General features: G+C 33.9%; 1 protein-coding gene across 5 annotated transcripts in view; it reads right to left on the bottom strand.

Moving 5' to 3' along the window:
• ASCC3 (activating signal cointegrator 1 complex subunit 3) overlaps nt 1-15,912 on the bottom strand; it is a 255,129-nt gene that overhangs the window by 209,051 nt on the left and 30,166 nt on the right. For all 5 annotated transcript variants that reach the window (XM_014531334.1, XM_005883805.2, XM_014531335.1 and 2 more), the window contains one exon: nt 2,001-2,121. In XM_014531334.1, coding sequence (XP_014386820.1) covers nt 2,001-2,121 — 121 coding nt within the window. The remainder of the gene's footprint in view (nt 1-2,000; nt 2,122-15,912) is intronic.

The following is a 15,912-nucleotide window of genomic DNA, read 5'->3' as shown; positions in this document are numbered from 1 at the left end:
AAAAAAAACCCTTAAAATATGTGGGTTGTCAGCTTCTTTACCACAGTCCTTAGAAAAGGTTAAAGTCTATTAGTTTAAATGACCTCAATTTTCTATAGTGTAATGATTATTCTTAGATATTAGCAACATTGCTAATGATCCAGCACAGAATAAAAGAGGAAAAGCAGTTTGAGAAGAGTAGAAAATATTTCAGGACAGACTGATGGGTTAAAAAGTGTGTGCATCTAAAAAGTGACCCTAATAAAATGAGTTTTGTGTATAAATGTTATACAAAAATCGATATAAGGAAATTGTAAGACAACACTAATTCATCATCTTCAGCTTCCTAAACAATATGTGAGCTGGACTGATTTTTAAACATTTTGTTAATAAATTACACTATTAAATGGTAAGTATACCTGAAACATAATATTGACTATCAACTGTAATTGAAAAATAAAAAATAAAAGTTGGATTAATTTTAAAAGGTAAAGTCAATAACTATCTCTATATAACACTTAGAAGGTTGACAAAAATGAACACCAAATTCTTAGAATTTTTATCACAAGACTAGATATTTAAACTCATGCTTTTTCCTCTGGCAGACACTTATTTTTAATATTCCTAAACCCTGCTGGCTTACTGCAGTGTTGGATGAAGCACTAGGTGGGAGCCCTGTTAAACGAAGGCAGTTTATAAGTATTCAATATACTTAAAGAACCAAAGACCTATAGAAATACAAAATAATTAATACCAATTCTTCAAAGTTTCTACAAATCTCCAAGCAGCTCAAGGAAACTATCAATAATCAAAGTATGGGATAAAGGAAATCAATAAGAAATTTTGGATGTAAGTCCAGGCTGTTTTTATAATTTCCTTTTAGTGCCATACTCATAAATGTGAGGAAAAGGTGGCATAATATAGAAGGATAAGTATTGATGAGTTTGAAAAAGAGTGTTTCATTTCTTATGCTCATACACTTTTTAAAAATTCCAAACTGCTTATAAGGCTGTCAAGAACTTTCAGATATAGAGCAGAAATGTTTTCCTGATTATCATTTAAAACCTGAGTTTGGCATCAGTTGTGCCAGAGTAAGTCAGGCATGTTAATAGTTTTGGCTCCCTAGACAACTCTCTGGGGTTTAACAATAACGTAATACATGGCAATATAAATGTTCAATTCGCTAAGTGTGGTAACTATTGCAGTTAAGTAGAAGACTTGCTTCCTTGCATGTATGCTTAAGATTTTATATTGAATTATCAGGATGTCTGCAACTTCTAGTTCAGCAAAAATTTTAAATGTAGGGGTGTGTGCGCTCATACATGTATGTAGAGAATTATGAGAAGAGAGAAAGACAAAGAGGGGGAGGGGAAGCAAAATGTTGACGACTGGTAAATCTACATAAAGGGCATGCTCATTGTACAATCCCTGTACCTTTAAACAGGTCTGAAAGTTTTCAAAATAAATAGTTGTGAGAGGGATAGAGAGTTAGAAACATCGATGGGAGAGAAACATCAATCAGCTGCCTCCTTGCACATCTCCTACTGGGAATGTGCCCGCAACCAAGGTACATGCCCTTGGCCGGAATCGAACCTGGGACCTTTCAGTCCGCAGGCTGATGCTCTATCCACTGAGCCAAACCGGTTAGGGCACAATGCCTGTACCTTTAAACAGGTTTGAAAGTTTTCAAAATAAATAGTTGGGAAGAAATTATAACATTACTTGGCCCATACTAATGGCTATATGTATTTGCTTTTTAAAAATGTTTGTCTATTTAAATCTTCTGCTAAAAAGAAAACCTATGCCATATATAAACATAAATAGAATCTTTGCCACACCACCCTTTTTAGGGCATTGATATTTGTTTAATACATTGCCATATCTAAAATCTACTTTTAAAAGATGTTAACAGTAAATTATATAATAAACCAAAGGATATTAAAAGTATAATTATATCAAAAGGATTTGCTAACCAATGCATTTTTCCTTTAAATTAGAATCACCACTAAATTCTTTCTTACCTTGAAGAGCCTGAAACTTATAGTCATTTGAAGAATTAAGAAATCTGTCCACAATTGTAATTCTGTTCTGAAGAAGCTTCTCAATAAGTTCAATTCCATCAGGTCCCAGCAGTTCAAATAGCTTATAAGGAGGAGAAAATCACAACATGTTACCTCAAAATTAACTTTTTAAAGTTACTAATATCCTAATTCAACAGAGTCCTACTTAGAAAAAAAAGCTTTAAAAAACAACAACTTAGGAAAGAAAAGTAACTTCAAATTGCTAAGGAGCTTTCAACTTTATAAAGGCTACCTGCAATTATATAGTTACAGAACATGACTCAATTTTTAAAAAATAATTATGGCTTACATATAAAACTCTACATCACAGAATATCAAATATTTACATTTGGTTTTTCTTGACACAACCAAATGAAATTCTAAAATTAATTTTCTTTTTTAACATATGTTCTAGTTTTTCCAAATAGAGTACCATTTTTTCTTACAACTTACTACATAACAGTTATCTTTAAAGTTAAAGAATCATCAGAATGTTTAAATCATGACATGCCTAATTTTTAGTGTTTAATGATTATTAAATTTTATTAAATTATTTTATTAACAATTAATTTTCAATGCTTATTAAATCCAAAATCTAAAGCAAGGTACTGCAAATGCTTTACGTAACTTTATAAAGAGTCTCCATGCATATCTTCCCTAATTATGCAGAGTGGCTGCCAAAAATTAAGTTGATTCCAGAGTGAGAGAATGAGTTTTAGGATTCAGAGGCTTTCAATTACAAAACTCTATGAAATGACTGTTCCAAAAAGCCTACAGGTTTACTCAAGTACAGTTTGGGATATTATTTTTCTCCTATCTAGAAATGTTATACTCTAATTTTGCATGTGAAGATTTTATATTTACCTAATTCTAACTGTTCTCAGAGATTCCACACAAATAAAATCACTATTAAAAGTAGAAATTTATGTTGAGTATATATGAGACATTAAATATTTAATAAATACTTTATTCTTGCTGTTCTTTTTACTGACATTATCTACACAGAAGGCCATCCTTCTTCCATCTCGCCTCCAATCATGGAACAGCTCTTCCTCCAGGCAAAGTATCATGGAAAATACTGGGGCCCCAATCACTCTCACCCTGGCTCTCACAGCAGTGATTCCACACAAGGAGAGGCAAGCCTTCCCCACTTCCATCAAGTACTCAGCTCCTAAAGCAAGGCTGTCACTCAGACAGAAGCTTTCCATTGTCCCCTCCCTCAGCTTCAGAGTTCTGCCTCACAGATCTTGGGATGTGTTTGGGGGGGGGGGGGGGGGGGGGGGAGAACTAGGCCATAAAAATAGAGAAATATCTAAAACAGAAAATTAGTGGTTAAGTTGGGGGGGATGGAGGTGGAGGGATAGAAGCTAAAGGTTTAAAATTTTTTCTGAGGTGATAAAAATGCTCTAAAATTGACTTTGGTGAGGTTTGCAATTATCTGTGAATATACTAAAAACCATTTATTTGTGTACTTTAAATGGGTAAATTATATGGTATGTGAATTATACAGCATGTGGCAAATGTAGGTTTATAGCTGTTTGTATGAAAAATAATACAATAATTAACAAATAATATAACAATAAACTGTTTTGTGAACTCACTACTGTACACCTACTTTTGCTTCACCCTGTATATCAATAAGGCTATTTAAAAAAAAATACTTGCAATACATATTTACATAGTTACTTTTCCCCAAACACACTCCAAACAAATTGCAGTAGGAAATGCTCTCTACATAAAACATGAAATGTCCTTTATATCCTATCAACTATCAAAGAATGTGTTAATTCCTAAACTGAGACCATTTCTTCCATAAGAAAATAATTCCTTTTGGCAGAGTTACCCTTATACATATTCTTTGCTAGTGAAGGTTATTTAATCTGAAATTAAATGTTCACACATGATAAATTAGAGATTCTGGTTAAAAAATTTTAGTCCACAACATGATTTTAAGATCACAGTACAAAGAGCACATTATTTATACAAAAATAACACACCTAAGACCTAGCAAAAGGGACAAGGAGGCTCTTTTGCTCTGAATAGCAGAATTTCCATAACTCCAAGATGAAGAATCCCCAGCAGAATTCTGAGATCAGCTGCCATCAAGTTAGAAGCAATCCTAAAATTATGCTTTTCCTAACATTTGCCATTTTTATCCACATTGAGAGCAGGTGCAGCTCTCGTTCAAGATTTGCACTACAAACTAATTTGGCAGTGAGAGTGACTGTAAAGGTACATCTGTCAGGATCACTGCTCTGTGTACTGACACAATTCCAGATGCAACCAAATTGAAAACATAAGGGGAGGGAAAGGAATGTGTAGGTACAGAAACAGACATCAACTACATAGTTTTAAAGAAAGAAAAAAGAATGCAGTTTTCAAATAATACAAAGGCATGTTTCATTATATTTTTTTAAAAAGAATAAAAAAAAGAAAAAAAAAGATTTTAAAGGAGACACAATAGGAATAGACAGGTCATCCTGGCTATAAATTAAGGATTTAAGATTTTAAAGGAGACACAATAGGAATAGACAGGTAACATCCTTTTCCTGATAGATGTTAAAGTCATCATCTATTAAGGCTTTCTAAACAGACAAAAGTTCTCAAAGTTCTTATTGTTATTATGAATCCTTTTTCATTAAATTAAATAATTAAAGTAATTTTTCATCAAATTAAAAGATGAATGGAAACAGTCAAAAAGTTAACCAAGAGAATACGTTTCTGAGATGCCAAAGAAAATATTTCAGAACGTGTGCAGACTAACTTTAAAGACATTACTTCCTTGTTTCTTATTTAACAGGTGAATGTAGCTTGTTAATCTCTCAGCAAAAGTAATCCCCACTTTCCACTGTATTCTGAATTATGCCATTTTTTATTGCAATTGGAAAAAAGCTATAGTGGATGCTATATTAAATATAATCATAAACCTTTAAATAATATACCAGGAAAAATTATACTATAAATCTTATGAAAATGGTATAATAAAAGATATAATGGACCTAAATAAGAAATATAAAGCTATACTCAAGGGGGGTACACAGAGATATGCTGAGGGTTTGTGAAACCACAAAATAAAAAACATACTTGGATTTTGGGTTCACTCAAATATTTAGAGGCAAAATATTTCAAAGGAAAACACAATTCTGATCATCTTAATGTCTTGTTTTAATTCTACTTCTCAGGTTAGTAAAAAAATGTTGAATAAAATAGTATGTAATCACTAAAACAGACTTTAAAGCAGATAAAATTTCAATATTTATAAATGGTCTGTCAGTTCTATTTTTGTTTCCAACTAGTCAATGTTAAAGAATTCATTGAAAGTCAACAAACTTCCAATGGCTCTCCAAAGATCTAAAGATGAAGTACTGAATTGAACTGAACTTCAGAACATCACAAGGTGTGATTCAAAAATATGGAAGTATATTCAATCACATAATAAAGTTAAACATTATTTTTAAAACAGTATTCTTTTTAATTCGCCATTTCTATGTATGTTTTAGGAGTTATAATAGTAATCTACATAATTTAAAATTAAATAACTACATTTATATCAGGGATGCATTATCAAAAATGATTAGAAGGTAGGATAAAAAAGTTTGAAGACCATTGCTTAATGTATCATTCTGTTATAAAAGTTTTTTACAATTTAACAGTTTTCTGATCGGGGCATGTCTTATAATCAATATCTATATTTAATATATTTTTATGTAAGTTATTAAATGAATGGTGTTTCTGAAAATTGCTGCTGCTTTACAGAATTTAAAGAAATACATACTATGTATAATCCACTGATACTATCACTGCTCATATTTTCAAAACTTTTGCATAATTGCATTCTAAGTCAGCAACCCAGTCATTACATACTTTACATTATCCCTTGTCTGTCAACTGAATTTAATAATTTAACAAATTTATGAATACTAGTATAGCAGTTCAGGGTAGGAGAATAATCAGCCAGGGCTCAAATTGTCAACCTACTGTTAACTAGGCTTTAGGACTTTAAATGTCCTTTCTGAGCCTCCATTTCTCATTTGTACCAGGGAAATAAGAGTACATACATATCCTTTGTAGAGCTGTGATGACTAAAAAATGTATTTGACACTATGGCTTGCATATAATAAATTAACTTTAGGTATTTAATATTATCAAATAAATGAATACTAAACAAGGACATAAGAAAAGTACACAAAATACTCTGCTATCATGATAATAATTATTTCCCAGGCCAGGTATTAAGTGTTATACATATAGAGCATATATTTTACATTGTGTTGATCTGAAGAAATATTAAGTTGATCTTTGCCAAGATTTATCATTTAAAAGTAATCATGACAGAATAATTCAAAGAAAACACTACAAACGTATCTAGTAACCAACTATTGCATGTAACAAATATTAACAAAATATATGTGATATGCATATTTATTTCAGCACTTTTTTCCAAGGAAGTGTGCTCATGATTATAATATATATATATGGATATATTCTGACTAATTTCTGTTGGTAAATTATTCTTGATTCAATGGCAAAATAAAATAAAATATATCCTGGCACTCTGTAAAAAGCAGCAATAGATTTGAAACAACTTCACCATCTAAAACTTTATTCATTGGTTAGATCACAGCTTCCGAGTTAACCTTCCTGCCCACCATCACTATGTCTCCAATCTGTTCTGTACTAGGACCTACTAATCTTCCTCATTGTCAGCTTTCACATACACCTTCCCTAGAAATTACAATGGGGTCATCTAAGCTCAGTTTGGAAGGGACCTTCGAGAACACCTAAACAAAGCTCTCATAAGAGAAATAATTACTGCCATGGGAGGGCAGACTAACAGGACAGTTGAAAACTTAAGCCTGGAGACAAAAAGAACTAAGTTTAGTGACAATAACTAATTATATGACTCTGAGCAACTTTCTTGAGCAATCTGAGCCTGACCTATCTCGTCTGTTAAAAGAAATTAGTATAGTGTCTGACAACAAGTACTTAATAAATACTGCTGTTACTGACAAATTTTTTCGGCTAATGAACATCCAACATACTTCTGCCAGCAGGAAATCTTATAAGGCAGTTCATGCCACTGCTAGACAATGTTAATTATAAAATAAAATAAAAAAACAACTGTCCTCATATTGAGCCCAAACCGTCTCCCTATAGCTTTCACCTATCACTCTACTGTGCCCTCTGGGGTTACAGAGAATGACCTACAAGACAACCTTTCAAATATCTGAAGATAAGGCAAAGTAGTAGCCACACTTCATGCACAAGTTCCTTTTCCCCAGGTAAACACACATAAATTCCTTATTAGTCATATAACTTGATTTCTAGATGATTCTCCATCCAGGCTCCTTCAGAAAACCTTTTTTTTTAAAAATATATTTTACTGATTTTTTACAGAGAGGAAGGGAGAGAGATAGAGAGCCAGAAACATCGATGAGAGAGAAACATCGATCAGCTGCCTCCTGCACATCTCCCACTGTGGATGTGCCCGCAACCCAGGTACATGCCCTTGACCGGAATCGAACCTGGGACCCCTCAGTCCGCAGGCCGAAGCTCTATCCACTGAGCCAAACCAGTTTCGGCCAGAAAACCTTTTACTGAGCCTCTTAAAAATTGGCATCCCAAACAAAACATATTTTAAATATAATTTGATCAGATCAGGTGACTAAGACTATAACAACTTTGGACTAGATGGTGAACTTTTCTGAACATAGCATAAATGGTAACAACATCATACTGTTGGTTCAAACTGAATATGCAACTAAATAAAAACATTTGGGTTTAGGTTTGTTCCACAGGAATTCAAAGTTAGCCAAAATTCCCATATTCTGTACTTTGTGTAAATTTTGAGCCCAGAATTTCAAATGAATCCCTTATTAGATTCACTTTCTTCCTGTTTCTTCTTCCAGTTTTATAAGAGCTATCTAAATCCAGACTCTGGCATCCATCACGTCAGGAAACATTATCAATGTTGAATCTGTCCTGAACACAGCTCAATGACTATGTCTTCATGCAAATTATTGATTTAAGTACTGAGGACAGGACAAAAGTTAAAAATTGCAGCAAAAAAGTGAAGACTTGACCCCAAAATGGCAATAAACCAATACTTAGGGACAAGTTTTTCAATCAACTGTTAACTCCATCTAACTGTATTAATCACCAGTGGAAGGTTCTCTATCTTGTTTGTCCAATTTAGATACTTCCTTGTTTAACATTATAGCCACTAGCCACATGAAGCTATTTATGTTCTCAGTAATTGCAATTATACAAAGTTGAAAGTACAGTTCCTCAGTTATATTAGCCACATTTCCAGAGGATCAATAGCCACATGTGGCTACTGGCTGCCATGTTGGAGAGCAAACAATATTTCAATCATTGTCAAAAGACAACACTGTTCTAGAAGATATTTTGTTTTTACTCTAAAATGCTCTGCTGAGATCTAGACACAATATGTTTACATGGCATAATTTATGTCTAGTTGTATCATTCTATCAAATTAGATTGTTTAAAGCCTGTAATTTTATATTGAAGTTCACTCCTTGTGTTGTACATTCTACAGGTTTTGGCAAATGTATGACTATCGCATGTATCCATCATTATAGGATCATACAGAATAGATTCACTGCCCTAAAAAAATCCCTTGTGCTCCACCAATTCATTCCTTTCTCCTTTCTTTCCAACCCCTGGCAACCAATTATCTTTTTACTGTTTCCATGGTTTTGTCCTTTCCAGAATACCATACAGTTGGAATTATAAAGTAATGAAGCCTTTTCAGATTGGCTTTTTTCACTTAGCAGAATTCACTTACATTCCCTCCAAGTAGCTTGATGCCTCATTTCCTTTTATCACAGAATAATATTCCATTATATGGTTATACCACCATATGTTTATTCATCCCCCCTCCTCCTATTGAAAGGTATCTTGACTGCTTCCAAGTTTGGGCAATTTATGTCTTCATTTTCTTATTTCTTTAAATTATGCTCTTTACATATATTATCATATCCATAAAAAATGGAAACAAGTCCTATTCAGAGACATGCTGAAAGAATATTACTAACTTGTATACTTATTTCATTTTCCTTATTTTTCCAATCTTTCTATAATAATACATATTGCTTAATCAGAAAATATTTTATTTTATTTTTAAATAATACAAACCAGCTTCTAATTTACCATTTTTTCACATTTTGTCTATTAAGTACATAAAGCATCATTAACTTAGTAAACAAAATAGTTTTCCACACATTTATCAGATTTAGAGTAAACACCAGAAATTATATAAACAAAAAAATCTCTTATCATGTAGACAAATCAGCTAATAACTAAAGTACAAAGACCAATGATCAGACAATTTAAACTTAATTTTCTCTATCAAATCTTATTTTTCGAAGGAAAAGACTTTTTTTTATCAAACACAATTTAACCACATGGGAATCACTCTAACATAAAATATCTTCTAAATGAAAAATTATTTTAGTGTAATAATATTAATAATTCTTATTTCATAATAGCAATAAAAGTGAATGTTTTAACTATCTAGTCAATTGAATTAATGAGAAAATTCCCTAGCCTAATATCTAACTGAAACTAAGAGGAATGGAGATGCAATAAGTGCAGGGTGCTCATTAGAAGACATCATTTTGAACTAAGCTAGTTACGAAAAGGAATAGCAGCCTACGCATAAAAATTAAAAATTTGCTTGAGCATCTAAATGGCAAGATTTATCAAATGGAGCAAGTGGGTGAGATATTTATATTCTAAGTAAGCTAATTTCTTTGTATATCAAAAGAAAATAAACATCTTTCAGATAAAGAAACACCCATAGCTCCTCATTACACATTTAATATTTGCATGAGAATTATTTATTACATTTCATGGTAGACTGATAATATACAAGCAGTAATGTTTAATCTTTTTCCTTATTGGCAAAGACAATAAAAAAAATACAGCATTTATCATGGAATTATTCTATTTGAGGGATATGAAATGAACTAAACTCTACCTACACAGAAATTTCTACACAGAAATTCAATCCTCAAAAATATTATATTATACATCACTCTTTCTGGGTATCAGCTGATGTATAAAATGCATAAGGAACTAAGTTATGAAAACCATTACTCATATAAAACTGAAGACAGGATTAAAAGTACAAAAATAAAGCAAAACATAAGGCTTAACAATAATATAATGAGTTGCTGGTTTGGTGGTGGTTTTTTCCATAATCATCAAAATACTTGTTAAGGCTGTAGTTAAGTTATTTTTATTGGAAAATAGTTAATTTTCCATTACCTTGAGGAAACTTATTAGTTTAATTTTAACCCTAAGTAGAAAGAATAGTTGAGTAAGTGTGTATTGATCACTATTGTGAAGTATAATTGGCATACACATTCTACATACTAAATTTATTTATTTTACTATTTTCAAGTTTTAGCTAAACCCTTAAACAGTTTATCACAATAAAAAATATGATAATCCTATAAGGATAATAAGAGCCATTTCTTTTAAAAACAACAACACTAAAATTTATATTTTACTTTTACACATCTTAAAATTTCCTTGAAAAACCCCTTTCCTTTTATGCTTAAGATAGGAAGGGAGGATGTCTTCTTAAAAAACAAGTATTAGAGATTAAGATGAAGAAGAAAAGATGGCACAAAATTCATGCTTAATAAACTTCCTCTAGTAAAACAGAAAAAGAAAAAATCTAACAGACACTTCAAACTTCAAATAAGACAAATACTATGTCCCTGGACCAGAAATTAAGCAAACTAGGCAAAGCACTGAATGGGATTAAAGTGACAAGCTGGGCTCCAGCTCTGGACAAGACCAGGTACTGGGCTACTGTGTGGTAATCTAGATGGAAACTGCTCCTTACAATTGTGAAGCTCCAGCTAGGCTTAGTTGGAAACCAGGGTATGGACATAGAGCTCCACTGTTCATGAGAAGGGGCTGAAAAGAATGACACTTGGGCCCACGGTTGCATGGGAATCTAAGACAGGGAGACGAAACAATTTGGTTGAAAAAAAGCCAGAAATCAACATAAAATTAAAATTATAAAACTTATGAAGAAATCTTACACTAAAAATGATGGTTGATAAAATCAATAAGGGAACACAAGTTCCCTCCAGAAAACAGTAATAAGGAACAATGTGACAAAAGACTTTAAAATAAGTAATACTATGAAGCTCAAACAAAGCAGTTGCTTCCATTAAAATAATTTAGGAAACAAAAGAGGGTATATGGGAACACTATAATTTCTATTAAATGTTTCTGTAAACATAAAACTGCTCTAAAAAGTCTACTAATTTTATTATTTACATTTTTGTTGTTGTTAATCCTCACCAAGGATATTTCTCCATTGATTTTTAGAGAGAGTGGAAAGGAGAAGAGACACAGAGAGAGAAACATCAATGTGAGAGAGACACATTGATTGGTTGCCTACTGCACACACCCTGACCAAGGCCTGGGATCCAGCCTGCAACCCAGGTATGTGCCCTTGACCCAAATTAAACCTGGGACCCTTCTGTCAGTGGCCCAAAGCTCTATCTACTGAATCAAACCAGCTAGGGCAAGAGTCTATTAATTTTAAAAAGACGGTATACGATTCAAGAAAAAAAGGACAAAGCTATTGTCAATCACAAAAATTATTCTCTTACTATTGATAAACTTGTGCAAAGTTGAAGGATTATCCACTTGTGTTTTAAACAAATACTATCTAGCAAACTGCCTTATATATAAGTAATGATCAATATGGGGTTGCTGTCTGTCAGCATTAATTTCTGGGTCAAAAAACACATAGTTTTTGGAATATTTCATTGCGATCTATTTTATTTTTCAGACCCAATTAATGTTCTTGAGGTCACTTTACTGTATATTTTTAGAATATTTCAAATATTATCATGATTATTATTAATAGCATAAGAAAGCAAACAAATAGTTGTAAACAGATTAAAATGTTAAAGGAGAAACCCATTTCCAATGTGAGAGAAATGCATCTCTTATAACTGGATGTATCTTGAAAGCCATTAGGCTTGTCCCAATCTCTTATATATCTAAAGGTTGTTAAACTGTCAGATGTCTTATTTTAAAACTAATACATGCTACATAAAGAAAAGCTAAAACAGGTGGGGAAAAAGTAAAGACCAGAGCAACAAAATCAAAAGCCAATTCTCTGAGTACAAAACAAAGCATTCCTCTAGCAAAAATAAAAAATCCTAGAGAAAAGGCAGATAGAAAGCAGCAAAATAAACTAAAATCTAGTTTAATTTTTTAAATAAGGAGAAATTACAAATATCTGTACAGCTAAAAACTTGAGTACTTAGATGAAATGGCTAACTTCACAGAAAAATGTAATTGACAAACTTGATTTAAGAAGAAATATAAAATCTGACTAAACCAGCATCTACTGGAAAATTTGAATTGGTGATCAAAGTCTCCTCCAAAAAGACACTTGGCCCGACAGTTTTCAAAGCATAGTAGTATCAAACTTTCATGAAAGAGATAATCACTTTCTTATTGAAATATTTGAAAATAACAAGAGAAAAGGAAAAAGCTCCAGAAGTTTATTATATGAAGCTGGAATAACCGTAGGTATTAAAACAGGATGATTGAAAAATTTTCTATTCAGGCTGGGATTCTAAGCATAGTAGGAAGATAGAAAAACCATATAATATACCAGTGTCTATCCAAGAAAGCCCCAAGAAAAAGAGGAGACATTCTGATTCTCATAAATTTAACTAAAGACAATACATGTATTTCTTTTTTAATTACAGGAGGTATACATGTAGCACTTCTACTATCTATCTATATATATAAAACCCTAATGTGCAAATAGACTGAACGGCAGAACAACCGAACCGGTCCCTATGGCATGACTGACCACCAGGGGGCGTGTGCAGAATATGGCGGGCGTTGGCTATGGCGGGATGGTGGAGCAGGTGAGCAAGGGCGCCAGACCAAGGAGGGGCGTTGGTTGCTGTCATTGGGGCGAGCCTCTGGTGGTTACTGAAAATTCTTTGCTCCCGTGCACCGCGGTCCCACCTGGCACTTGTACCTGCTGCCAGCGGCCAGCCCCGCTCGAACCTGCTGCCGGTGCCGGAGCTGCTGCTTGCACCTGCTGCCGGCACCCGGTGCCAGCCCCGATTACTCGGCACCATTAGCAGGTGCAAGCTGTGGCTGCCAGCCCCGATCGTCCCTCAGGGCTTCTCCACCTCCCCACCTCCCCGTTCCTGAGCGGCAACTGGGGCTGGCAGCCGCTGCTCACACCCACTGCTGGCAACGGCCCCGATTGCACTCGCTGCCAGCGCCAGAGCCACTGCTCACACCCACAGCCTGCACTGGCCCCGCTCACACCAACTGCCGGCCCCAATTGCCCTTGAGGGATTCTCCACCTCCTCCTGCTCCTGAGGGGCAATAGGGGCAGCAGCTGCCACTCGCACCTGCTGCTGGCGCAGGGCCCAAACACTTGGCGGGGGCGAGCAGGGCCGGTGCCGTCAGCACATGGGAGTGGCGGCAGTGGGAGTGGGGCTGCTGGCAGACAGGGGACCGGGGGCCATGGCGGGAAGGGCCGGGTGGGGGCACAGAGGATGGGCCGAGGCCTGCCCCAGTGTCCACTGCATCCTTGCAGCCCACAGTTCCTTTCAAGGTGCAAGAATTCGTGCACTGGGCCCCTAGTATGTAATAAATGGTATACATTATACATTGCGGTAAACCTATGCTTACTATATTCAATTTAGGGAATGTCTTCCTTTGAGATAATAAGCAATTTTAGACTTGCATGTGAAATTAAAATAATATATGTATTAAAAACTAAGAACAATGAAGTACAGTCAGAGAAAACATTTAAAACTGAATAACTTTGAAAAGGTTTTGAATTAATAATCCATGTTGAACTGAGTACTAAGATAAGGCAGAGTATATTATTTATAACATTATAAATTATTCTTAGTTTGGTTTGTGGCATAATAAGTTACTAATATTCATACATTCCAAAATAAAATCTTAAACAACATAAAAATATGACCATGAAAATGAGGACACCACTTATTTAGCATTTTTCTCTCAAGAAAAATGTGCTAAGCAAATCTGTTTTTGCATTACCGATAAATTATATTTTCATAATAATTAATGCTCATTATTTATAGGTACTTAATCTAACACAATAATGTAACAAAGCTAAAATCAAGGTCACTTACAACCTAATTAAAACTATTTGGAATGTGAACACTATTTATGCCCCACATACTATAATTAATTATGTGTATAGTAAGTAAGGTTACAGCTAGGTATGACTATATGTATATTTAAAAGTTTACTTTCCATTTTCATATACATAAAAAATTGACACCTTCCTTGATTCATAGAAAGAAGATATGCTGATTTTAATTGCCTTAGAGAAAACAAATTTACAGCTATCCTATGCATGTATGTATGTGTGTATGTGCACATGAAGATGAACAAAATTAATGCATCAAATTTTAAATATTCAAATGCATGCTTACAGCAATTTCTAAATCTAATAATCAGACTAACATGTTTACAAAATGATCATTAAGACATTATCCAAAATATTTTTTATCTCAAATACTATTAAAACACAGAAATGTATCCTTTATTTTACTAATATGCTTAATTTTATTTCTTTCTCATATCAATTTATTACAGATATCTCTCAATATATGCAACCCATGTGTTCCTCCAAATTAGTCATAACAACACTCATTATATGAAATGCAATTTTCTTGCCCATTTCTCTTTTAAATGTATGTATGAAAGTTTTAAGAGGAGGAGACTTAAAAAACAAGATAACGGGCCTGGGTTGGTTAAACTTTGTTAAATTACCTTTTTGTCTCCCAAAACCTAAGACTACCTGACACACACAATAGAATGAATAAGTGAATAAATGAATAAATGAATGCCAAAAGAGAAGACTAAGACAAAATGTATAAATTTGGCAACATGTCTTACTCTTTGAGCAACCATTCCAATCAAGAGCAAAATATTTTGGAATCTATTATTGCCACAAATTGGAAACAGCAAGTAATTTTTAATACTCATTTTGAGTTTAACTTAACATATTAATAATATCTTTACCTTTCCCCCATATCTTAAGTAAGTCATCAAAATCCAACTCTGTACAAATTCCAACGAAATAATCAGTCGGCAAATACAACTAAACCTTCAATAAAAGATCTCATTACTTACACAAAGTACTCCTTATATTTAACAAACTTCAAAAATTAAAAAGGTTTAACAAGCTGAGAGCTGTCCTACACCTTCTACCCTGAGGTCCTAGTGATAATCCTTGGGCCATCCGTCTTACACATACAGCTCTTCAAATATCATGTCCATTCTCCTATCCCACCATAGCTTTCTCTTAGAAAGTATAACCAAATACATTTTTTTCAAGTGCTCATCATAAGACATTATTTCAATTTCCTTTACCAACCAACCTGATCACTCTCCTCTAGACCTTCAGTAGGATTCTATCTCCCTTAAAGTGTGGTGACCAGGTGCAGCTTGAAGAGTTGAACTGAATTATCATCACCCATGTATAAGGTTACTTTTTTAATAATAAAATTTTATTATTTGGTAGATACATAACACTACTTGCAATAGGTAATACGTATGGAATATTTGTACTTACCAGATGTTAGGCACTATTCTAGAGCTTCAAGAGCTTTATGTCATACTAGAGGCCCAGTGCACAAAAATTTGTGCACTCGAGGGGAGGGGGTCCCTCAGCCCGGCCTGCACCCATTCACAGTCCAGGACCCCTTGGGGGATGTCCACCTGTTGACTTAGGCCCACTCCCCGGGGGATCAGGCCTAAGCTTGCAGTCAGACATCCTTCTGGCAGCCAGGGAGCCCTC

This window comes from Myotis brandtii, unplaced genomic scaffold, assembly GCF_000412655.1.
Source record: "Myotis brandtii unplaced genomic scaffold, ASM41265v1 scaffold8, whole genome shotgun sequence".
NCBI lineage: Eukaryota > Metazoa > Chordata > Mammalia > Chiroptera > Vespertilionidae > Myotis > Myotis brandtii.
The sequence above is the reverse complement of the archived record's forward strand: the minus strand, read 5'-3'. Positions and strand labels throughout refer to the sequence as shown.